The sequence below is a fragment of the Anabrus simplex genome, chromosome 4, assembly GCF_040414725.1.
Source record: "Anabrus simplex isolate iqAnaSimp1 chromosome 4, ASM4041472v1, whole genome shotgun sequence".
Lineage (NCBI taxonomy): Eukaryota > Metazoa > Arthropoda > Insecta > Orthoptera > Tettigoniidae > Anabrus > Anabrus simplex.
Window position 1 is genome coordinate 72707703 of NC_090268.1, and position 27283 is coordinate 72734985.

At 41.8% G+C, this 27283-nt stretch overlaps 1 protein-coding gene across 9 annotated transcripts in view; it reads right to left on the minus strand.

The window, feature by feature from the left end:
* Piezo (piezo type mechanosensitive ion channel component) overlaps positions 1-27283 on the minus strand; it is a 555272-nt gene that overhangs the window by 289398 nt on the left and 238591 nt on the right. For all 9 annotated transcript variants that reach the window (XM_067145104.2, XM_067145105.2, XM_067145110.2 and 6 more), the window contains exon 3: positions 1084-1179. In XM_067145104.2, the coding sequence (XP_067001205.2) occupies positions 1084-1179 (96 nt within the window). The remainder of the gene's footprint in view (positions 1-1083; positions 1180-27283) is intronic.

The following is a 27283-nucleotide window of genomic DNA, read 5'->3' on the forward strand; positions in this document are numbered from 1 at the left end:
TGAAACACCGGATCCCGTGAGATCTCGGAAGTTAAGCAACATTGGGCGTGGTCAGGAGTTGGATGGGTTGCCACGCGCTGCTGGTGGGGGTAAGGGAATGGAGGAGCGGAAAGGAACTGGCCACCCTACCGCACGTAAACTCCGGCTCAGAAACACCTCTGCGGAGGTTCGGACCTGCCTTCGGGCAGAATAACCCTTACCTATATCAACTTTCGATCATAGCCGCGACCCCTTGCATTACTCTCTGCGGCCCCCAAGGTGGGGTGCAGCCCCACTTTTCAGGTCACCGTTCTATACTCTTTGGTACTTGTTTAACGTCAAACTAACACATCGAAGGTTTTCGGCGACGGAGAAATGGAAAAGGTCTAGGATTGGGAAGGTAGCGGCCATAGTATTAATTAAGGTACAGCCCCAGAATTTGCCTAGTGTGAAATCGGAAACCACAGAAAACCATCTTCAGGGCTGCCGACAGTGGAATTCGAACACACTATCTCCCGAAAACAAGCTCACAGCTGCGCGACCCTAACTGCACGGCCAACTCGTTCGGTCACCGTTCTATACAAAAGGTGCATTTAACTGTAGGCAATTTTGACAAATCTATGTCCATCCCGTTCACCTGTGTTTGAAGTCCTAATGCTTTCATAATTTAGATATTCTAATATTTTTGCCACAGTTTCATATGATTGTTTGAAACACAACCGAATAAAGCACTATTCTTTCAAAATTCAAAACATTCGGCAGACATTTCTTTCTGCTACAGGAACCATGCGATTTCCACATCGAATCGAAACCTATTTAAAAAATAAATAAAAAAAAGCAAAGATAACTAAAGCATGATGAATTGCATTAATATGAACGACACTAATGCTTTTAGGTGTTAAGTGATTGGAATGAATGTTACTATAAAATACTGTGAGCAATCGCTAATATAGTACCATGTAGACAAACCCGAGGAATAGTTTGTTTTACTTTCATACCAGGTAAACAATACTCAAAGTAAGTCTAGTAGACTTTTCAACAACTGAGTTGCTATTTGTGGTAGATTGTGAACAAACCCAAGCCCATAATGAAAGAGATTCTCACCTGCCATGCTCTTCACAGTTGGTACATATACCCATGGTATATAGAAGAACAACAAGAGGTAGATGAATGAGAGTAGGTTCTGCCTGAAGAGAACACCTGAAACAAACAGAAAAAAAAACCTTTAAAATATATAAACTAAAGTGCACGACAATACTTCCGACTAGTACAAAAATACAATTATATGCAATTTTCTTAATATATATCGCAGTTAATCGGATGCTTGCATCCTCTTCCCGTAGTTTCACGATATTGCCGGCACACTTCATCCAGAAGCTTACAACAATGAGACAATCAAGCTAATACTATTTCCACTTATGCCCTACTCCTCTAGACATCTCATTCCAGTATCCCTCGATCAAGTTTGGCTCTTTCCAATTTTCATGCCTTCTACAGCCCTCTTGTTTCGTTATCTGATATTCTTCTTCTCTGAGCTGACGAAACTCTCTCTCTTCCTCCATCTGATGAAAAACTACGTTAGGGTTGGGCAGTTTTATTTATCCTGTAGTTTTAACTACAGCCACCAGGAGGGAGCGACTATTGGTAAATAGAAGAATTTTATATCCTTGAATTTCATCAAACAAAGTCAGTAGCATGGACCAAACCACTGACTCGGCATTTTTGATTGGTACCGTAAAACTTCGGCCACTTTCTCGTATATTTTAAAAAAATTAAAATGTGAAATATTCCCTCTAATTTTCTGAAAAATTAATTTAAATTCTTCCATGGTCTTCGTTTTTAAATTTGAACATAATTCTAATTGTTATTCAGTAATGAATTATGATTATCAAAAGAGTGGCCGGAGTTACCCCATTTTTTGGGGTAAAAACTCAAGAAACGAAGTTTTCTTTGATGTAGTGTTACTTTGGCCACCGTGAATGCTTTTTTAAAACCTACAGAATGCTCAGTATCAACAATCACAAACAAAAACGATTTGTGGTGAAACAGATGTATAGTCATCATATTCACATTTTCCCCAAAGAAGAAACTATTTTATTTATCCTGAGCGTACAAGCATTGTATGACATTACAAATTACATGTTGCATTGCATAAATATTTGTAATGTTACAAAAGATAATAAATAAAAGGTACGGAAATCATAAAGTCCAATTGTATGGAGAGAAAAAGAGGGCGGAAAAGAAGCAATCTTAAAGACTGTCCTCATAGTACACTGTATTCTAAATGAGAAAATATCTGGGCCCTCAATCAAGTTCTTAAATGTGTATCGTCCATCTCAACTGATATCCGTCTATTTATCACTGAAAATGGGAACCGTCTCTCCCCTCCCAGACGGGATACATTTCCCCGTTTATTGTTATTGTGCCTTTATTATTCTTTTCTAAAGTGTTCTCGGTATAAACAGGATTGTAATTACAATACCCGCGGCCGCGTAGTGTTTTCCTTTATGTTCTTGGCATGGCCGAAGTTACCCCGGAAGAGGACAACTTTTACCAAAAAAATATTCCCTGAAAAACCTATTTGAATAAAATGCATCAACTTGTGTTGATCAGTTACCAGACGTACTTACATTTTGACCCCATAAACCACTGGAATGGAGAATCAAATGCTGGGGCTAGAGAACAGAGTGTTTTCTGCTGTTACCAGACAAGACAATAGTCAGGGCTGCGAAAAAAATTGACTGACTCAACAATGAGCCCGCCGATGTTCTTTTGACTACCGAGTTTTGATAGAACATTCTATCGTATGTGCATTTTAGTTGTTGCAAGTGGTTCATCTTTTTCAGTATTGGAGGAAGAAGAAAATGAGTGTTGCTATTCGTCAGTGGCCGAAGTTACCCTCTATGGCCGAACTTACCCCACTTTACGGTACAGGCGTCAGCAAGGTCAATGACCTCTCACGTCATCATGACTTCATAACCTAACCTAACCTAACCTAACCTAACCTAACAGGCTCCAAAGAGCAGCCTTTAGGTCATGTCAGTGACCGGCTTTTGGGGAGAGGGGCTCCCCTGGACCCACCATCGGTGCACCCAAAATTTGCCGGCCTCCTCAGCAGTCCCCTACTCCCCTCAGGCTTGATACGCGGGAACAATAAACCACTGGAGAGACCCGCAATTGGTAGGCTGTTCGGCCGAAGACAAATTTGCTTTGTCGTGGACCTCATGCACTTTTATGTGGTAGTGTGAAGTAGAGTGTGTGCGAAATGGGAAGGCTGGGGGAGGGGGAGGGGAATAGATGGCGCTGCCAGTCCAAGATGGCGGTATGGGAAGGTGGTGTACAGCAGTGGTATTCTTTTTTATTTTTGCTTATGTTGCACATATACACATAGGTCTTATGGCGACGATGGGACAGGAAAGGTCTAGGAATGGGAAGGAAGCTGCAGTGGCCTTAAGATACAGCCCCAGGAAATTTAGAAGTTTCAATAGAAATACGTCACAAATTGAATAATTTTGACGGTAAAAGTAAAATAAATAAAAAACACGATTTATGAAATAGTTTCATAGCTAGTAATACGGTTTTATCATTGCCTGGTTGGCATTAATATTACATGTGATAAATATCATTCTTGATCCGTATTGATGATACTTGAATGGAATAATATCAATAAGTTAATTTATTGAATTTAAATGTATCCATTTACAATGGTGGTGCCGTACATCTAGTCGGTAACGATTGGTCTCGCATCCTAGTTTCAAGAATTCGGTTCAATCTACTGCTAATTATGCCTGACCACTTGTCTTCGCCAAGGTATAATAAAAATTTCCCTTTATTTTCATTTTCCACCGAAGAATATTAGAAAATTACGCTGCGCCACTAATTTTATAAGGAGTGAATAAAATCAATGTAAATCTTTCAGAAAGAGCATTGTATTAAGAGAACATGGCCCTATATTCGAACAATCAACAGCTGCCGGCAAAACTTAGGAACCTTCAAATCTGGAAATTCTCCAATGTGATTTTAAATGCTTCTGAACCCCAACTTTGCAGGTTCGATCCTGGCTCAGTCCGGTGGTATTTGAAGGTGCTCAAATATGTCAGCCCCGTGTCGGTAATTGTACTGGCACGTAAAGGAACACTTGCAGGGCTAAATTCCGGCCCCCTCGGCGTTTCCGAAAACCGTAAAAGCAGTTAGTGAGACGTAAAGCCAATAGCATTAATATTTATTCATTTTGAATGTACAGTCGCTGAAAAGAACATATTGAGCCCACGGTATTGTATGTACCTCGCATTTAATATTTTATCATAATTTTGTTACCAAAATAGAATTCACCTTTCACGCAGATACAAACTCTGTGGATACTCACAACGAACATTACACAGTATCTGTAAGTTCTATTTTTTCTGAGAAATGTGTACCTGTGAGGAACTCTCACAATACCATGCGCTCATGCGTTTCTTTTTTATGGGGGGGGGGGGTGGACTGTACAAAGAACGATGCATTCAAATTACAAAAAGGAGGCTTGATTCTTATCACGGCGACGGTAGTTCGAAACCAGGTCAACACAAGTGAAATTTCGAAAAGGAAAAGTCAATAAGAATTAATTTTATTGGCTTTACGTCCCGCTAACTATTTTTACGGTTTTCGGAAACGCCGAGGTGCCAGAATTCAGTCCCACAGGAGTTCTTTTACGTTCCAGTAAATCTACCGACACGAGGCTGGCGCAATTAAGCACCTTCAAATACCACCGGACTGAGCCAGGATCGAACCTGCCAAGTTGGGGTCAGAAGCCCAGCGCCTCAACCGTCTGAGCCACTCAGTCCGGCAGGAAAAGTCATGGCCAGTACTTCAGATTCCACGTATTGGTTCCGTGATTTATGACTTACGATTAACAATCACGTAGAATTCCAAAGCTGCTCTGTTTTTGGTACTGATTGAGTGTTTAGCAGGGACTTGTCATTGAATTGCAAATATTTCATATCCTGGAAGAGAGGGAGGGCGGGTACTGGGCCGAAAAATACTTCGTCACGGGACAGCAGCAGCGGAGTCGCATGCTGTGACCTTTACCAAGACCAACCCAAATAAAGCCAAGGGGAGGTGTGTGCACCGCAGTTTTGAAGCTGAAAGATATTGGCAAAAGTGGCATTTACTGCGGAAAGGTTCCGTACGGTTTCAGTACAAGCTGGGAGGGACACAGGGGGGTTTCTCCAGTGCAGACCGTGAAATGTCATCGGATCACACATCCATCTAACCGCTGGCAGAAGGCCAACGACTTTAAGACAGTGTAGTAGCCAAATAGGAATAGTAATTAAAAACTCACGTGCCAGCCTATCAGTTACAGTCCGGTTAATTAATCTTAAATTCCTTCAAGAAACATGAGCATGCAAACAAGAAACCTAAACTGTTATTTGATACGTTTCTTCCTTTCCAAACTGTTAGGGGTTAGTAATCTCGTTGTCTTATTTAAAACTAGTATCGCCATCATCAGGTCTTCCTAAAAACTAACCACCCTGTCCCCTTCTTCCAAATACTTACCTGGCCGGTGGACATAGCTTAGGGACACAAAGTGAGGCTGTCTGTAGAACTGCGGGGTGCGTCTGCTGCTGTTAATTCGAGCCCGTTTACGAGCATGGTGATTGTTGTATTCAGTTCATTTCATCATGTTCAGCATGTTCCATAATAATGTTTCAATTCAAAATTATGAGACAAAATTAACTCGGCCGAAGCAATAGTCCAGAAGAGTTCCGCCTTCCCCGTAAGACACCAAAATTCAATCAGAATGTCGAAACTAGTAAGCAGGCCGCTTATACGGCACAACTTCAGGAAGTCTGTAACCAGATAGCTTTAAATGATTGATGCCGTATGTGACCTCCGGCCCGTGGACGACCTGGGTGTCTGATGATGATGATGATGATGATGATGTAGGGAGAGAGTGAAACCTGGTGTCAGCACATAGCCTAATCCTGTCGAATAACGCTAACGGGTATACTCAAGGCTGAACGTCTCATCCGACGGACGAATCATCATCAACAGCATCATATCCCCTTACTCCGTATGCACAGCGGAGAGGTTTGGAACTGAACCCAGACTTTTGGCACGGAATTCAGCGATTAGAATTTGTATAACACTACTGCCGGCCAATATTCCGATGGTGAAAATTGTTTCTACTAACGGGACTCGAACCAGCTAACCACGGTATCAAATCTTTTAAGACCCAATAGCTGACGCTATATTAATTATAATTAGAATTAATCTGAAACAGTTACAGGATGTGGTGTGTAAGTACTGGTTATTTAAACAGACCTGGATTCGATTCCCGACCGCTAAAGGATTTTAAATCCTTAATTGTCGAATAGGACGGGTGGTGGTGGTGGTTATTGTTTTAAGAAGAAGTACAACTAGGCAACCATCCTCTATATAACACTAATCAGAAAGCAAAAAATGGAAGGGATCCGACACTTAGAAAAACGAAAATATCGGCCAAAAAAGACAAGGGTCACGAAGGGCGTGAAAATGAATGATCACCTAGGCCTCGAGTGCTCTAATACCGTTGGGGTCGGAAAAGAACAAGACTTGACCAAGGGAGGTCGAATCGGATAGATGAAAGTGAGGAGCCTGGCACAAGTAAGTGGAAGCAATGTCAGGTAGAGCAGAACGGAGCTCATTCACAATAGATTTGCGAGGTCAACGAGGAGAGGGCTGTAATTACAGGTAGTGAACTTGTTCATGAAAGTCAAGCAATATGACTGAAGATGTCTTCACGGAGATCATGTGACACTCCAATACATGGAATTCATGTGCCTGGGAAGCAGTAGTCTTGGTAGGCCATGAACCTTTAAGACTCTTAATAGGTTTTATGTGCCACGAGAAGAATTACTCACTCGATTTATTAACATGAAAGCATGCGCCGATGTGGCGGAATTCTGTCCCACAGGATATCTTTTACGTGGTGGTAAATCTACCGACAACAGGCTGACGTATTTGAACACCTCCAAATAACACCTGGACTGAGCCGGAATCGAACCTTCCAACTTGGGTTCAGCTGGACTCAGATAAGTTTGATGGCGAAGATAGGATAGGAAAGGCCTAGGAGGGAGAAGGAAGCGGTCGTGGCCTTAATTACGGTGCAGCCTCAGCATTTGCTTGGTGTGAAAATGGGAAACCACGGAAAACCATCTTCAGGGCTGCCGACAGTGGAGTTCGAAGCAACTATATCCTGGATGCAAGCTCACAGCTGCGCGCCCCTAATCGCATGGCTAACTCGTCCGGTATGATAGTGTTTTAACTTCGCACTAATCCAGACAGGTTTTCGACGGCAATGGAATAGGAAAGGGCTAGGATTGGTAAGGAAGCAGCCGTGCCCTTAATTAAATTTCAATCCCAACATTTGCTTAGTGTGAACATGGGGAAAGCACGGAAAACCATCTTCGGGCCTGCTGATAGTTGGATTCGAATCCAATACCTCCCGAATGTAAGCTTACAGCTACCACGCCAAAGACTCGCTCAGTCCATCCCCTCCTAATTCTGATGACTAGAGAAAGAGGAAGAAGTCTGATCCTTTCAAGAACGAAGGTATTGCCGAAAATAAAGGAAGGGCCACGAAGGGGATGAAACTGTAAGACTTCTATGACCTCGAAAAACTAATATATTTGGGGTCCGAAGAGAGCGAAAGTTGACCAGGTGAGGTCAAATAAGAAAGACGAAAATGAGGAGAAGGGCATAAGAAAGTAGAAAAATGCCAGACTAAGCTAGAGGCCTGCGGTCGACAAGCCACGCTCCCACCCCAGAGTCCTTCACGAGACGCCCCAGGGGCTCTCAATTTGGGAGCGTGGGTTGACGATCACAGAGCCCTTAACTGAGTCCTGGCATTACTTCCACTTAATTGTGCCAGGCTCCTCAATTTCATCTATCCTATCCGACCTCCGTTGGTCAAGTCTTGTTCTTTCCCGACCCCGACGGTATTAGGTTTTCGAGGCCTAGGGAGTCTTTCATTCTGACGCCCTTCGTGGCCCGTGTCTTTCTTTGGCCGATACCTTCATTTTTCGAAGTGTCGGATCCCTTCAATTTTTTCCCTCTGATTAGTATTATATAGAGCCGGCCCCGTGGTGTAGGGGTAGCGTGCCTGCCTCTCACCCGGAGGCCCCGGGTTCGATTCCCGGCCAGGTCAGAGATTTTTACCTGGACCTGAGGGCTGGTTTGAGGTCCACTCAGCCTATGTGATTAGAATTGAGGAGCTATCTGACGGTGAGGTAGCGGCCCCGGTCTAGAAAGCCAAGAATAACGACCGAGAGGATTCGTCGTGCTGACCACACGACACCTCGTAATCTGCAGGCCTTCGGGCTGAGCAGCGGTCGCTTGGTAGGCCAAAGCCCTTCAAGGGCTGTAGTGCCACGGGGTTTGGTTTAGTATTATATAGAGGATAGTTGCCTAGTTGTATTTCTTCTTAAACCAATAATCACCACCGCTTTCATGAGTCACCCCTCTTACAACAGCAGACAATATCGCGGATGCATTCAATGGCCCGGCTAAGATAACCATACATACAAGTGAAATCCGGACAAGTTTTTCTGGATTTATGCTGGGAGAAAGAGAGAGACCCGGTAATTCGAGTTCACTAGGGCTGACGCTTCCCCGATTTACATAAAACAGAACTCGGATTACACGGAAACAATAACAGATCATAATGCGTGAATACATATTTAATGAATACTACGAAGGGAGTTAAAACAATACAGTACATACCTGTTGTATTACGAAGTTCAAATGAAATCCGAAATTTTGAAGAAACTGTCCAGTCTTTTTTTTTAAATTAGAGCCTAGTTTCTGATCGGCAATATCGCGATTCTTCGAAGACGCATTGTACCAGTCGGTGTCGTAACGTAGCGCCGCGTTCTTTATACCGGTACCCTATGTTATAAACGGAAAACGCACTTGTGAGAAACTTATAAAAGAGTGTTTTACGATTATTTTGTAAAAGTTAATTTTCGGAACACTGGCTCAATTACATGGAACCTCGGACTACTGTATAAGTGCAAATATAAAGAAACGAGTTTTTTTTTTTTTACAAAGTTTAGCATATCTGTCATTTTTCTGACTTATACATCCAGCAATGTATTCTTTTACAATCATAAAAATTGACTACAAGTGAAGATTTCCATGTTATAACAACAAGATAACCTTATTCGGTGAAACCTTTTGTTTGTTACGCACATCACGATACTGACTACACATCGAGACTACCGACTGTTCATTGGGACTATTGCTAACTGATAAAACTCGCCAAAAGGGACTCAAAAAGTCGCTAGTTCTGTCGCTAAACCGAAACTCCATATGAACCCGTACACTCCGCAGCACTGGCGGTAGACTGCTGTTGGCAAGTCTGCCAATATTTCCTACAAGTTCCTACTACCTGAAGTATTTCATGCGGAAGTTCGTACAATTGACAGGCTATTCAGAACAACTTAAAAACGAAATACATACTATCAGCATAGTATTTAAAGTGTCAAATTCGTTATTTTGTTTTAACAATGTTCTCTAATTCTGCGTTAGAATGCGGTAAGCACCGTAATGCTTGCAAATATGAGAAATATTGAAGGCGCTACTTTTGTCGTCATTTCTGCGTCTTTCTCATAATCTCGCTAGTTTTCTCCCCGGGTTCGAACCCAACTGTCAGCAGCTCTGAAGATGGTTTTCCGTGATTTCCTATTTTTACACCAGGGAAATGCTGGGGTTGTACTTTAAGGCCACGGCCGCCTCCTTCCCACTCCTAGTCCTATTCCACCATCGCAGTAAGACCTATCTGTGTCGGTGCGACGTAAAGCCAATAAAAATTTAAAAAAGGTTTCTTCCTAGGCACTTAAATTCCCGTGTAGTCATTTCAAATGTTAAAAAGTAGCTAGATTTGGTGGCGAAGTACTTGAGTTCGCAACGCTGGCTATGGAGCTCCAGGATCCCAGCACGCGATTCAGCTGCGCGCATGAGACTTTATAATGTTTTTCTGCTTTTTGTTTTGTTCTGTTGTTATCAAGCAGTGTTGCAGATAAAACGCTGCTTGAGAACAGAACAATATTTTCATACTAAAAAAGCAAAATTGTAGAGCACGAAACTCTTGTCCATGTCCTGGGTGCCAGTCCTCACGGGGAGGTATTGAGAAATTCCCGCCATCATACAATTCGTCACATGATCGCGACCTAGCTCAGGGATCACGGTTTCACGGTGCACGAAGAGGTTTCTGGCCCAGCCACCGGCGGGAGTACAGGCGTATTGACATGATAGCCTTTCAACCAGCTAGCAAGCAAGGACTAATCTTAGATCCCACAATACGCTTCGAGTCGCACGTTGGCCAGGCCGAAGAGGTGGACGCCGAGAAGTCAATTTACCAACCTACCGTTAACTACTATAAGGACTTATATCACCTAGACAATATTTCCGTCCATGGACTCATGATCGGAGCTCGAGGCACAATCCCTGAATTTCTTGTACAGATTTGGGATTCTCTCGGTCTCAACTCGACACTACTTCAAGACATCGCTATCTCCACAATACGAGGTTCTGTAACCATACTCCGCAACCATCTATATAACCCTTGAAGAACCATACAACATGCCACATTCTAAATTCGTTCCAAACATATTCCTGAGCCTTGTGATGGGTGTTTCTATCTGGCATATTAGCAAACTTAGAAGACAAAATACTGTGTAGTTGATATACTTCGTCCTTGTGGCAGCCTCCTCATGGGGGAAGTTGTATTAATAAATAATATCCGATATCATGCTTTGGTAAATACTCAAAATAAGTTCTCTCGGATAAAAGAACACTATTCTAAATATCTGGGATAAGATAACTATTCCATTCTAGTGCCAACAGCGTCGGAGGTTGGAGAAGCGAATAGAATGCCAGAAATGGCACACTACACTGCCAGAGTAGGCCTACTTAATGAATATTGTGCTTGTCTTGACTATTCACAGTAAGCGCCAAAAGAGGAATTTCGGTCACTTTCAGAATTCCGGGCAGGACACTTCCTTCGGTACACAAAATCAAGACAATCCCAATTTTTCGGGATGTTTGATTATCTTAGCCACCATTCACATGGGGCCAAATGCCAAATTATAACCTGGTAACGCCCTTTTGACAAGTTAGAAGCGTTTAATAATCCAGCACAAAAATAAGCAACTGAAGTAGGAGAGGAAACATGTTGGAATCTATTATGAAATCAAATGAGAACCTGCTGTATTATGCTAGCAATCATCATGGCGCACTAATGTAACACAGTATTCTGTCGAAACCGGGCTCGATAGCTGCAGTCGCGTAAGTGCGGCCAGTATCCAGTATTCGGGAGATAGTAGATTCGAACCCCACTGTCGGCAGCCCTGAAGAAGGTTTTCAGTGGTTTCCGATTTTCACACCAGGCAAATGCTGAGGATGTACCTTAATTAAGACCACGGCCGCTTCCTTCCCAATCCTAGCCCTTTCCTCTCCCATCGTCGCCATAAGACATGTCTGTGTCGGTGCGATGTAAAGCCAATAGCAAAAATGTTTGTGGAAGTCGTTCTTTCAATGAAAGAGGAGATAATTATGGCCATGACCTCATATCAGCGGAAAACACCGAGACAACAGCAGGAGATAGGTGAGTAATGTTCCGGGACGATGACGTAATATGTCAAGTTTGAGCGTGCTAGCCATGTGAGAAATTTCACAGTTCACACTAATGAAGTAAGCGATACAGTTCCTAAAACACCACCCACAACGTAAGTCGAATAATCGAGAGAAAAAAATTATTACTGTCGGAAGCAGCTCCCTCTGTGGATCCGTGGGGAAGTACAGTATCGGCCTCCAGATCCAGGAGACCACGGGTTCATCCGACAATGGTAGTCCGAGCCACAGCTTGCCCAGCAGAGGTCTAGTTTAGTCTGCCATCTGGTAGAGTAAAACGGAACGTCGAAATTGACGCGCAGGTTGCATAAATGGACGCAGGTAAAATGTACCTTGTTAAAAACGGCGCTTCAACTTAAACAAATATGCTCAAAATTTAACCGAATATGACCTTATATCACTTAAAATGAGCAAAACATGACCAAAGCAATAGAAATAGCCGATATATGCCTTCATATGCAATAAATTCGCTTTAGAAAGGGTCAGGGACCCATCAATTACACTTATTTTTAAGATTTCGGATAAAATGACCCCAGGAAAGAAATACATTTCTTTAACATCCGAACTTTGGCATCAGCCTCTAAGGAGGTTGGAGAAGCGGACAGCGGACAGGTAAGAAATTGCCCAAATGTATGCTCATATGCAGTAGGATGAAGAAGTCAGAATTTACTGCCTTGAAGCCCTGCGGTATTCATATTAAGTTCACATGACTGCATTATGAAACAAAAATTCCGCAGTAATTCCTTTAATCGGATCTTCGAGGAGGAGAGGCATAATGAACAGTGAAGCATAGGCACAGAGAGATTTCATACTATGAACGAAGGTAGGTACCTGGAATGCCAAGACGATGCTGTATCAAGCAGGAAAAATTCATAATCTATTGCAGGAAATGCAAAGGATGAATGTAGAAATCGTGAGCACTAGTGAGACGGGATGACCGAGATAGAATTAATTCACAGTTAACTTAGACATGCTTTTATTCTGAACATCAGGATGACAGGCACGCGTCTGAAGTGAGGATTGTTATTAGCAATTGAATTGACAGAAGAGGACGTAATTCTGCACATTAATGATAGACTGCTGTTACTTACTGAAGCAATGCCCGTCAATGCAATTTTGATACCTGTATATGCACTCACAGTCGCAAGTGATGACGTGCAGATCTTCAGGATTTTCAAGCACGTTTGGAGAAGCTAATAGTAACGGCTGGTTTACACGGGTAGAGTAGCGAGGCGAGTAGAGTAGATAGTAGAGCTACTAGCATCGTGTAAACTACTGGGATAGTAGCAAGTAGAGTAGAGTAGCTAGTACGCAGTAGAGTAGAGTGGGTTTCCACTGTGGTAAAGTAACTCTACCACTATCCTTCCCCCTCCACCGGAACCGAGCTCCGAGAGCTGGCGGAGAAGGCCGAGGACGCTCGATTTTTCAGTTGGCGCGTCATTCGACTATTTTCATGTGTGTACTGACGTATTCCGTTGAGTAAACTGAGCATTTTTGTGCGTTTATTTGGCGGCAAAATGAAGTGTACGGAAGAAGAAACATGCACATTTGTAGAACTGTATCGCGAAAAATAATTATTTACATTATTTACAGAAACTTAAATATGAGACGGGCGGCGGAAAAGGACTTGATTACGAAAATGGGTGATGGGGTTTTTGGTTTTATGGAACTTAAACAGAAAATTTTAAAAAATACGATGTACCTACAACCAAGAACTGATGAAAATTCGTAAATTCAAGAAGTCTGGAGGTGGTGCCGCAGACATCTACACTCCCTCTCTTAAGTGGTTTAGTAAAGTATAATTTGGAAGGTAATACTAAAAGCCGTCCGCCTCTGTGGTGTGGTTAGTGTGATTGGCTGCCACCCCCGGAGGCCAGGGCTCAATTCCCGACTCTGCCACGAAATTTGAAAAGTGGTACGAGGGCTGGAACGGGGTCCACTCAGCCTCGGGAGGTTAGCTCAGTAGAGGTGGGTTCGATTCCCACCTCAGCCATCCTGGAAGTGGTTTTCCGTGGTTTCCCGCTTCTCCTCCAGGTAAATGCCGGGATGGTACCTAACTTAAGGCCACGGCCGCTTCCTTCCCTCTTCCTTGTCTATCCCTTCCAATCTTCCCATCCCTACCAAGACCCCTGTTCAGCATAGCTGGTGAGGCCGCCTGGGAGAGGTACTGGTCATCCTCACCAGTTGTATCCCCCGACCCAATGTCTTACGCTCCAGGACACTGCCCTTGAGGCGGTAGAGGTGGGATCGCTCGCTGAGTCCGAGGTAAAAACCAACCCTGGAGGGTAAACAGATTAAGAAAGAAAGAGGAATACTAAAAGCCTATTCATCCACAACGTAACATTATAGCTGAGTGATATTAAGGGGAGGTACACCTTTGGAGGTCAAACACATGCAGGTGTATTGTCCTATAATGGAGAACAGCCCTCCCTCTTTTCGATGGAAGAAGGATTTTAAAAATACCTAAACCTAAAATAGTTTCGAAGATGCAACAACAAATATAAACCAGTGTCAGCTGGATTGTCCCTTTAAATGAAGGTTTCTCACAAGTTTCAGTGTTACACAGGGTGTTCATCATGTGTCTCGACGTGTTTAAGTTAGACAGTGATGCATGTTTAATAACATGCATAGGGATCTTCTACATATCACTTGCCAATGCCATTAATTTTAAGCATTAACGGTAATGTCCACAACAAATAGAATAATTTTCATATTTTTTTAGAATATCCAAAATAATTATTGTTTACAGTACAATGTCAGGTCTTGAAGCTTAAGTTCTACACTTGGGCCGTACAAGCAACGAACAAACAAATTATATAAATAGATCAGAAATCGGGGTATTTATGGCAAAGAAGCTACTACAAATTAGGCCTACGCGAGCATGATTTACTGTGTATTGATGGCTATTATCAGTAGCCAAGAACTTCAGAGTCACCTCAAGCTTAAATCGTGGTGTTACTGCATCTCTCATCACTGTGTCGTGTCTTTGAATTTGCGGTGTTATAGCATCTAACAGTGTCTGAAAGTTATCAGGCGTCAATCTCATACACATTCTATATTCTTCTTTATACTATGTCGCAAGTTCTCTCAGAATTAATGTTGATGCCCCGAGTGTATCTCTCCTAAACCAGCCTCTTACCCAATCCCTTCTTTCCTCATTTGCTTCTTCTAACGCTTCACTAACCTCTTGCATTAATTGTTCCGAGGTATCTGTGGAACAGCAGAGGTGAAAGAAGGTGCTGGTTGGAATAGGTCTCAACTTACGAAATTAAAGTTAATTTAAAATTTAACAAAGGTTATATTTTCTTTTCAAGATCGATAAATAACAAGTATAACAGGAACTCAGTAATATAGCAACCAATTAAGAATGTACAATAACAGTAGTTACAGGCTTTGGGCTTCGAGCCCCAGAGACACAATCCTTGAGTAATGAACCCAACTTTACCTAGGTATGAAGTTCAACAAAGGGGCAGAAAACCCCAATCATGCCAAGGAGCACTTGTTCTCAATTACCCAGTTAAGCCTCCTCGAGGCACAAAGAAATCAAAATTTTAAGGAAGAGCAATCCCGCCCTTAAAAGTTCAAGCCTACTCATAGGCCACACCGAACTCCACCTTTAATCTGCCCTCCAGGCACACTAGAACAGGAGTAATAATAATAACCAACCAACTGAGGCGTATTCAGTAAAGAAACAGGTCAATTACATTGCCCAAAATTCTAAGTTGAATGGAGGCGTAACTTGCACTCCTAATACACCTTTTTAAAACCTATTTGGCTCTTAGGCCGCTTATGCAAGGGCTAATACCATACTACGGAGGTGACACGATAGGAAAATTTATTACATTATGAAGCTATGAAAACGTAGTCACCTCAAAAACAATATGAAAGGGAGCTCGAGAGGGTTAGGCACACTCTATCCCGATTTATAGTTAAGGAGCCAGAATTCCACCAAGTGTCAATTACATTTTAAAGATGGGTTACATGAGAAAAGTTTCGAACCTGCCCCGAGAGTTAAACTGCTGAGCTAACGAAAAAAGAAGTTATTAAACGGGCATTACCTTGTAGCTGGACTGCTGCCCGAAGAAAGAGGCACTCCCCCCCCCCTGCTACATAATCACTCACTAAGCAAGATGTCGATGAAGTGGCCCCGAGACTAGAAAATCAGCAGTTTATATACCCTCGCGGAAAATTCGAGACGCTTCATGAATGATTACAACCCGCCCACAAAATTTTATTGGATAACACCAAAAACCCATACACCAGACGGGGAAGAAACACCTTATTGGTGGAAAATTAATTACAGAAATTCCCGATTGGTTACATTCAAAACAGGCGGAAGGAAAGGATAATATTGCCAACCCAAAAAATGACTGAAAGAAGAGTAACAAAGAACAAACTTATGAACACAAAATTTCTCAAAAAAACAGTTCTTTCACTTCGCACTAGGGTGCACAAATGTAGTTCTTCAGTAGTGCCATCTAGAGGAGAATGTTCACACTTCTTACTACAGAGCAAACAAATATAAATCGAAAAAGACACAGTTCAGAACTCTTCAAAATTTACAATAGCGACATCTTCAGAGAAACTTTAGGATTAACATGGTTGTTAAAGTTCAGGCTCCCTCCAGTAGAGGAGTTTCAACTGGCGCAATGTTTGAATTAGCGGCGTGGAGGTGTACCACCCGGTACAAATATGTTTGCAAATGTCTTTAAACTCTTCGTTACGATGTGCTTGCGTCTTGACATCGTGCTACTACTCTACTCTACTCTATTCTACTCTACTCTACTGTACGACTCTACTCCCGTATGAACGATAAGAGTGTCAACTCTACCAGACAGTGGTAGAGTAGAGTAACGTGGCTACTCTACTATGTACTCTACTCGCCTCGCTACTCTACCCGTGTAAAGGGCAAATAACGGTTCCCTGATAATAAGCATAGGCGATTTTAACGCAAAGGATGGTCATAAGAAATATGGAGATCCTCATGGATACCAGAAATGACCGTGGTGAATGTGTGATAGAGAGTTCTGTGAGGTACATCAATTTGTACATTGTTTTCACCAGTGGCATTCAAACTTCTTGGCTGGCGTGCCCCAAAATCCAATTGTTTTACCTTCGTACCTCCAAAGTACAAGTACGGTATATTGCGATTATACCGGAAATAACACATTCTTGCTGCTGGATACCAAATGATATTAACTATAATCATCTTCATCTTCTTCAGCTTATCCCACTTGCTCACGGTCCCTGCACGCACTGAGGCCTGAAAAATTTGTGGCCGGGGATTTAAGGTCGCATGCCCTCCCTAACACCAGGGAATCAAACTACGGTCATCGGGATGACGTCCGACTCGTTGGATGAACGGTCAGCGTACTGGCCTTCGGTTCAGAGGGTCCCGGGTTCGATTCCCGGCCGGGTCGGGGATTTTAACCTTAATTGGTTAATTCCAATGGCACGGGGGCTGGGTGTATGTGTTGTCTTCATCATTTCATCCTCATCACGACGCGCAGGTCGCCTACGGGAGTCAAATAGAAAGACCTGCACCTGGCGAGCCGAACCCGTCCTGGGATATCCCGGCACTAGAAGCCATACGACATTTCATTTACCGGGATGACAGGTAAGCAACTAAGCCGCTACACTACCCTGTTCTCCAGCAATAACAATAATGTATTGTATACATATCGCCGCCGGACAAAGGAAACCTCGTAACTCCGTCGGAGTAAAGTTTACCGAAGAAGCCAAAAACTGGGCGGTGAACAAGGACCGAAGAACCGTTCCTGCCATTTTCAGTGCCTAATGATAGCCCAATTATTCGACCATTGGACCCTTCTGTTCCCTTCTCAGGCAACGCGGCAAGCCTTTACAAAACAGATTGAGAAACGTGGTTTTCTCGTGAGTGGAATGTCGAGGTTTTCAATGCCTAGCAATGATATTTACGAGCATTATTAATGCAATAATTACTATTGTACTACTTAATATACACTGGTACTGAAAAAAATCGATATGAATGAGTGGATTTCGAAACAAAAAATTAAAAAGAGCAATGGAGCATAAGTAACAATTTCTACATATAGGTAGACCTCGTTATACGCAATAGTTACGTTCCGCGGAATTGCCGCGTAAATGGAGAGTCTTTTTATATGTAAAATATACGGTTAGGTTTACGTTTACTCACATATTAAGTTTAAAATAGCAGAGATGCTTAGTATTTTTACAAAAGATAACCATTATCATGTTTCTGAAACGCATTTTAATGCAAATTTTATATAAAAATTGAATAATGAAACACACAGTAATCTAAACTCTGCATACAAGCTCCTGGCTTTAGCTTGAACTGCAGCTCCAGAGAGAGGCATGAGTTGTTGGTTGTGATGCTCAATCCAATCCATTCTTTCCTTTGCTTCCGAGCGAGATTTGGTCACTCTAGTCACACTGAAGTTAGTAGAAGATGAGCAGTTTCTCGAATTCATTCCGCATTGTCACGAATAGTTCTCACAGTGAATGCTCTTAGTCCCACAGCACGCTGAATGTCAACAATACGCTCACCTTTTTCATAGCGATCCAAAACTTCTCACTTTGTTTCTAACGAATACACCTTTGGTACACGCTTCTATTCTTCGACAGGCACACTTTCTTTCCTTTTACCCGGCGTTTTAAATACGAAAGTGCAACTTCACAGCTCGACTGAACGGAACTAACGGTTCACGTCTTGACAAACACGACAGAAGATGCGCGTCGAGATACGCTTGCCCCGTTTAACCTTGCCGCGCGACGTAGTCCGTTACGGAGTTCGGCGCGCATGTCCGTACCCGCCTTAAGGTACGGCCGACTGGATCCCTCACTGCGCTAGCTAGAGCGACGCATCAAGTCGGCCGTGCTTAAGGCATTACAGCTTGCACGTACTGTTAAAAGATGGCAGCACTATACCGGTACTTAAAACCAAAATCGCGGATAAAGAATCCGCGTATAACGGGGTTTACCTGTACCTACTCAACGGGAGGTACAAACTGACATATTTTAGAATGAATAGTTGGGAAAGGGGACTGTGTAGTGGTAGACAAAACCACTACATTAAAATAAGATGTTATTGAAAATGAACAGGCTCAACTCTTTTCTGAACTACTCACTGGAAACAGAAGCTGCGATAAATTTGCGTACCCCTTGACACAACCCCGCTACCCCTAGTCGTACGCGTACCACACTTTGAATACCACTGGTTTACACTACCGCTTCGTCAATTATACATAGCTGGAAATCACCAGCTGATACTACGGATAACATCGAGAGGAATCAGACTGACTTAATCTTGGTCAATAAAATATTTAGCATTAGCTTACTTTCCGTTTAACACACGTCCAGGTGCTGACACTGGATCTGATCACGTCCCACTTGTTGTACAATTAGCATGAAGTCCAGGACATACATAAAATCTGCTGACACTGCCAAGAAAGTAGAATCTCGCCTATTAACTACTTTTAAAAAGAAAAGTTCTGTAACGAAATTATTCAAACTAAAAGCCAGACTTTTTCAAACGCAAAACGTTACACGAAACAACGCGATTACGTTGAAAGATGTTGCAAAAAACATATCAAATCTAGACAAACTATAAAGGAAGAAGAAATGGATGACTGACGACATTCTACAGATGGAATGTGAACTTAAAGGTATTCATCCGATTGATAAAAAGTCACTGACAGAGAAATAGAAACCAAAAAAAGCAAAAGAGGAAAAGTTAAAATCCGTAGAAATACAGTCGAACCTCGATATCTCGAACCTGCATTAGTCGATTTTCAGTATCTCGAAGTAACTTCAATACTTATTTCTCTATTACTCGAAATTCAGTTACACGAATTTCTCGATTTCTCGAAGCAAATATTTCCTCCCTTGAAGCAAAAAATACTCTGTGACTGGAATTCTGTACAACATCGACTGTGCAATACAGCATTTGTAGTTTGTGAGGAACAGTTAACAAGTAAAGAAAGGTTTACAGTGATGCTGGGAGCTAATATGAAGGGAACCGAAAAACAAACTTCTAGTGATCGGAAAATCGACGAACCCTTCATGTTTTTCGGGTGTAAATTCATTACCGGTCACGAACGAAAGCAACCCCGGAAGTCGTGGATGACAAGCTCCATTTACGAATCTTGGCTGCGTGGTTTCGAACCTACATACAGAGTCAGTCGAATGTAAATGACAGTGTTTCTCACAGCAATAGCCTAAATTTTTGAAAAGTATATCGAAGAAAAGAAGGTTAGCAGTAAAAAATAGAAGACACTAACGGATTTTTATCAAACGTGTTAAAGGAGGTACGTTTCTTGTTTCATTACTGTATGTACTGTATCCTATCTTCTAAAAAATTACTTTAATAAGTGTCATAATTAAAGTGATGCATCTTCTGAGCACTCGGGAGAATAGCAACACGATTGTCAAACAGACGTTTGCATGAAGTAGTGATATAATAATTCAACACGGAACACATAGTGGAAGGAGGATATGCACTTGTAATGTATGTTAAGAGAATTTCAACGGAGGCTAAGGTCAATTAATTACAAGAAACGTCTACAACATTCGGAGAAGAAGCTATGCAAGAACGAAGAGTGCAAGTTTACGCATTCACCTAGAAGGAACCTAAACCCTCCCTGGGAAAAAAGTGTACACGTGTCATTAATAAAACAGTGCGTTTTCGCGAATTGTTGATCCAGAAAAGCACCATTGCATTCACTCGGGGGTGAGACTACACCATTGTACAATATGCGGTAATACGATATCATGAAACAAACTACAGATAAACCAATACAATAATGCTCTTCAGGACCTGCTCACCTGATGAGCGAAACTGAGCACTGTCCCTGCATTGCAGGAGGCCATAGCCCTTAGGGGATTCACACGGCTAATTTATTTATTTTTATATTTAATATATTTCTTAAAATAAGAGTCTGTTAGTATATTTTTAAATACTATAAAATTACCGTATTCAGTGTAAGCCCAAAGATACGTAAGATTCAATTATGTGCTATATATGTTCAAAAACGGTATTCTCTATGTGTCGAAATTTCGATAACTCGAAATAAAATTTAGCTCCCGAGGTGATTCGAGATATCGAGGTTCCACTGTAGAGGCTCTGCTCTCAGTAACAAACATGACGGTTTTAATCTTCACCAAAAGAATCAAGGCGACTGCTAAGAGTGTATCGGCCTTTCACGCTGGTTAGACTGATGGTGATGTCGTGGAAAAGGCCCAGAAAATTGAAAGCTGGAAAAGATACAGAAGCTTTTCGCTGATAACAGGTCCATTATAACTGAGGATACCCTTTGTGAATGTGAAACCAGTCCTGTAATACTAGAAGAGGAAGTAAGAAGGGCAATATAATAATATACTAATCTTCTTTATTCGTGTCAGAAGTATCAACTTATAGATATTTAACAAAAAGCAACATCTACATTTCTACTATACAAATATACAAGTCTATTATACAATCACAGATAGAGCAACAATATTCAAGAGCTAGATGATGCTTGCCCAGTATTGGGCGACGTCAATAGCGTTGGGGGAGGCTGCAATCAAGTCTTTCATAGTGCACATTGAAGGACATAAAACACACTGACATAGATGTTGGATCGTCTGCTGCTCTCCGCAATCACAAAGTGATGAATCACTTGAGAAGCCCCACTTCCGCAAGTTTACTTTGGTTCTGCCGACTTCTGTACGGAGTCTGTTAAGGGCTTTCCATACTGTCCACTTCTCCTGGTGTCCACATGGAAGACTTTCCTTTGGCTCTATCCAGTTGGAAAGGTGGTGGATTCTTTCTTTCCACATTGTGACTCTAGCATTCTCTGCTTTCCCCTCAAGGTTGACTGATGTGCGGAGAAAACTTTTCCTAGATTTTAGCCTCTGTGTGGCTGGTTGGTATCCATAGAGAGGATGTGCTTCTGAAGAAGATGCCTGGAGCCTTTCTTTGTTAGCTGCTACCTCCCTACGAATCTCACCGGGAGCAATACCAGCTAAAAGATGGACCTTCTCAATGGGTGTAGGTTTCAAACATCCAGTGATGATCCTGCAGCTTTCGTTTAAAGCTATGTCGACCTGCTTCGTATGAGCTGACCTGTACCAAACTGGGGAGGCATATTCTCCTGCAGAATAGCATAGAGCTAGAGCTGATGTTCTAATTGTTTGTGGTTGTGTTCCCCAACTTGTTCCTGATAACTTTCGTAGAATGTTGTTTCTGGCAGCTATCTTTTGTTTCAGGTTTTGGCAATGTTTCTTATATGTTAATGTGCGATCCAGCATAACTCCCAGGTACTTTGGCGTAAAGCAGTGTTCCAGTAAGTTCCCCTTCCATAGTACTTTGAGTTTCTGAGAGGCCTGCGCATGCCGCAGATGGAACGCACAGATTTGAGTCTTAGCTGGATTTGGTTTGAGTTGGTTTTTCTCATAATAGTTACCTAGCTCTTCTAATGCAGCAGTTAAAGAGATCTCTGCTTCATCAAAGGTATCAGTTTGAGTAGTAAGTGCAAGGTCATCGGCATAGATAAAGCTTTTAGTATTTTCTGGTAATGGCTGGTCATTAGTGTAGATGTTGAAAAGAACAGGAGCCAGTACACTGCCTTGAGGTAGTCCATTCCTTTGATTCCTCCATCTGCTTCGGCGTCCTTGGAATTCGACAAAAAAGCGACGATTTTCCAGGAGAGTAGCTATCATCTTGGTTACCTTGATGTCTGTAATCATTCTATAAAGTTTGTGTAATAATATCCTGTGATTTACTGTATCGTAGGCGGCTGAGAGGTCCACAAAAGCCACACCAGTAATCTTCTTCATTTCAAACCCGTCCTCGATATGCTGGGTTAGATGTAAAACCTGTGCTGTGCAACTCTTTCCTGGGCGGAAGCCACATTGCTGAGGGATTAGGACTTGGTCTACTACTCCCATTAAGCGATTGAGCAGCATTCTTTCCATTATTTTGTATAGGTGGCAGAGTAAGGAGATTGGTCTGAAATTTTTAGGGTTCGAAGGTTCCTTTCCAGGTTTCAGAAATGCGATCACCTTGGATTTTCTCCATATTTTTGGAATTTTTAGGGAAGTAAAGCAGTTGTTGAAGAATTTTAAAAGCCATGCCTGTGTGGTTGAACTGAAGTGTTTTATTTGTTCTATTGTGATATCATCTAATCCTGCCGCTTTTCCATTTTTAGCGCATTGAATCGCTTTCTGTAATTCCGTTATTTCAAATGGCCGGGATAGGTTACTGGACTTCATTACCTCGCTTTTTAGGATATTATGTTCCATCTTCCTTATTGGGTGATTTGTTTTCCCATTGATGGCAAGCTGATTTGCGATTTGGTTTGCCGTAACATTTGCATGGACTGGTCCCTTTGTTGGATCGTTGCTAAGTCGTTTGAGAAGCTTCCAAGCCTTTCGGCTATCCCTTGACATGTCAGTTTCCTCCATAAGTTTGATCCAAGCATCTTTCTTTGCCTCTGCAATTGAGGAAAGCAGTTTCCTTCCAGCTGAGATAGTGTCTTCACTTAGTGGATCTTCCTGAAACAGTGAAATATATGTGTTCATTTGGGCAGCTGTGTCTGAAGTTAGACCTTGTATATAGTTAACTCTGCATCCTCGTGGTATGGAAGCGCGGGAAGCTTTCTTCACAGCTTCAACAAACTGATCATAAAACTCTGGTGTTGGGTGGATATCTGATATTATTTTATCAAGGGTTGAGCTGAACTTCTCCCAGTCTGCTTTTTTGAAATTATATCTCCTTCGAAACGGAACCTTTATTGGTTGAATTGCAGAGAAAAGTTGACACATTACAGGCCGATGCTGGGTATTTGGAATAGGATTGCACATTGATTTCACACATTGCTGTGCCACGTGTTCACTCACAAATATCAGGTCTGGGTTGAAGCCTCGTCGCCATCTACTGCTGTTAAAGGATGGAGGTAGTTTGGGGTCATGAATAAGTTGTAATTGGTAATCATCAGCCCATTCTAATACAGCTTCTCCATTATTATCATCATCTGTATATCCCCATGCACTGTTATGGCTGTTGAAGTCTCCAACCACAAAGTTTGTCTTTTGCTTGAAGTAGTTATCTGGAATTTTAAAGGAGAAATCTACATTTGGTGGTTTGTAGATGCCCGAAACGGTGCAGTTACTGAGTTCCACAGTTATTATCTCGATTTGATTTTCATTGGTGGTTGCAACAGACAAAATTTGTAAATTTGGTTTGGCAAAAACAGCGCTGCCATACTGTCTGTGGGGAATCTCGGCCACAAGTCTCATTCCCGCTATTTTTGGTCGCCGTAGTTGCTCATCCCTGTGAGTTTCCTGAAGGCATAATATATCACATTTGTAAGTTTGACAAAGCTGGTGTAATATTCCTTCTTTAGATGGAGATAAACCTTCAATATTTACAGATATAATGGTTAGTGTTGGTCTTGATAAAGACCGTTCTGAATATAATATACTAATAATAATAATAGTTTTACGTTCCACTAGCTACTTTTTCGTTATCGGAGACGCCGACGAGCCGAAACTTTGTTCCGGAGGAGTTCTTTTACATGCCGGTAAATCTACCGACACACAGCTGGCGTATCTGAGCACCTTCAAATACCACAGGACTGTGTAAGATTCGAACCTGCCAACTCGAGTCAGAAAGTCAGCGCTCTACCGTCTGGAACTACTCATCCTGACAAGAAGGACGATAAAATTTGGGAAAGCTGGAACGGCACTTGGACTTCATGGAACAGTATTAACAAATGTTTTCAAACTACTAGACGACAGAGGCACTGACATCACTCAACTCTTCAGTGATATCTGACTCCGGAGAGATTCCTGAAGACTGTTTATACTCAATATCCATCCCTATTCCAAAGGAACACACTATCATGAAGTGTAAAGACTACAGAATAAGAAGCTGAATGAGTCACCTGTTGAAGACTTTTCTTAAGATTATTCACAGTCGCACAAACAATCGTTGTGAGGAACAAATGTCTGCTACTCAGTTCGATTTAAGGAATGCCTTTGATATGATATAAGGTAATTTTATTTATTTATTTATTTATTTAATTAATTATTTATTTTAAGATCTTGGTCCAAAGAAGTCGATATGTAAACTGGGATATTTTTGCTTGCTTTATAGCCTACGAGAAGGCTGTTGACGCTGTACTACACCCAAAAATGATGCCCATCCTCAGGGAACTGGAAATGATGAAGTCTTACGAATCATTAAGATCCGATATTGGAATCAAACAACAGACATGAGTAGAAGGAGCTGACACATAAAAGATTACCATTCGGCGTAGAGTACGTCAGTGCGGCATATTATCACCTTTACTTTTTAAGTCATACTCAGGGTCGATCTTCCGAGAGACGCTTGCAGATTTTCAATCAGGAAGTTCTTGTTAATGGTGAAAATCTTAATGACGACAGAGTCGTGTTTGCTGATTCCTTGAATTGCCTACAAGAGATGGCAAATAAAATTTCAGAAATAAGCGCATCTTCTGGTTTAAATATTAAATGTGCGACAGGCTTTTCCAGCCGGCACAATTTTCTGTTATCGGCACTAGATGGGGCTTCATCCCATTCCTGACCCGGTCGGTTGACTGGAAATAGGCTGTGGATTTTCACTTTCATTTGGGGACCATTATTAACTCGGACTGGGATTTGTAAGTTTAAATCAAATGGCGTATAGAGGAGCCACGAGCAGCATTTATTAAATTTCGTACTGAAAAGCAATCATTTGAGCATAAAGACGAAACTTCGGTTGGTGAAGTGTTACTTCTTCACTGTTCTTCTCCACGGCACAGAAGCATGGACCCTGAATGCGACTACCATAAAGAAACCATAAGCATTTAAGATGTGGACATTTAGCGGGGTACTGAAGATTTCTTGGACTGACCATCCTACTATGGAGTATTGAGTAAAATAAGAAATGGCCTAGAATTAAAAAACTATTAAAAGAGGAAACCTCAACACCTAGGACATGTGACTGATGAGACATCCTGAGAAATATAGATTCCTTCAACTAATACTTCAAGGGAAAATGGTCCGTAGACGTGGGTTTGGAAGACGACGGGTTTCATAATAATAATAATAATAATAATAATAATAATAATAATAATAATAATAATACCATCAGTAGGCCTCTCCCTACTGGTAGGCAACATCTCGAACGCCAATGTATGGCGAAGTCTCGCGGAGATAGCCTGGATTTTCAGAAAATGGCATTTTTTCAAGTTTGGTAAGAGATGTCACTACTTTGGTTTAGAGTGCCACCTAGGGACTTGAAATAAACTCCGTTTAGTAGAGGATTGTAACTGTTAGTGGCTGACGCTCGATAGCTTATTTCTATTTTTTTTTAATTGCCACAGCTGTGATTCTTTTTACAAGTTGCTTTATATCGCACCGACACAGACAGGTCTTATAGCGACGATGGGACAGGAAACGGTTAGAAGTGGGAAGGAAGGAGTCGTGGCCTTAAGGTACAGCACCAGCATTTGCCTGGTGTAAAAATGGGAAACCTTGGAAAACCATCTTCGGGGCTGCCGACAGTGGGGTTCGAACCCACTCTCTCTCGAATACTGGATTTTAAATTAAGTCAACCAATCATCGCCCAGCTCGCCCTTATAAATAAGATCGTTCTTAGACCTTGTGTATCTATCTTGATCAGTGCTACGACCGGTGAGGTTCTCACATAACGCTACAGGCGAGGTGGGGCAATATCTAAGGTAGGTGGCTAAAGAATTTATACTATCATGTGAATTTACTTGCGTATGGTGACGGGAAGATACCAGCGTTCCCTTCTAGCATATAACGGTTAGGTAGAGCCGTGGTTACCTTGTTTTAATGTAGTGTTTTCCTTATTAAACATAGTTTGTAAGATGTAGGTTTCTAGGCTTTCTGGCTACCAGTGTATTCACGCAAGGGGGTGTAATGTCTTGAGGAAATACGAGTGTTGACCCTCGTTTCCCTTAGTCATTTTGTGTTATCGTGACTAAGCTCTTCAAAATTTAATTTTCTCCTTGCTTTTCGAACTTTAACTTTTCGGTCTTGGTCACAGAGTAGTATGGCTTATCCTTCGTGTCACTCGGCCTTCTGCCCCATTAGGTTTTATAGCAGTCATGTCACGGGATTGCCCGAGTGAGTTCGGCATACTATTCTAATTCATTTTTGGCCTTTTCCTGTTTAAGTAATTCTTGGCCTGTAGTATGGGCTACTGGTCTTGTTTCTTCTGGATCCTTCCGATCCAAATGTTGTTCTGTTGCTTCCCCATAAAATAAGGGCAATGAGTGTCCGAAGGTGTAAAAGATGGTAAGCTCTCAAGATTTACTGTTTACCTCTGGGAATGTATTTAGGAGATGCCATGATGTAGGTACGAATCCCTGGCGGTTGTCAATTTGGAAAGTTTGATCTCCCTTAGAAGTGAGAATTTAAATATGGGAAGCTCATGCTTTTACCAGATACCAAAGACTGTCTTACCATAGCAAAGGCTAATAAGTCTTGTGAATTGGGAACCTTTCTTCCCAGTTAATAATTATGAAGCTATAAAGCTTGTATTATTAAACATTTGTTATTTCCCTTTCTAAATACTTATTTATTATTGTTGTTGCTTTTTTAACAAAGAAAAATATTATTTAGAAAATACATTTCAAATTTC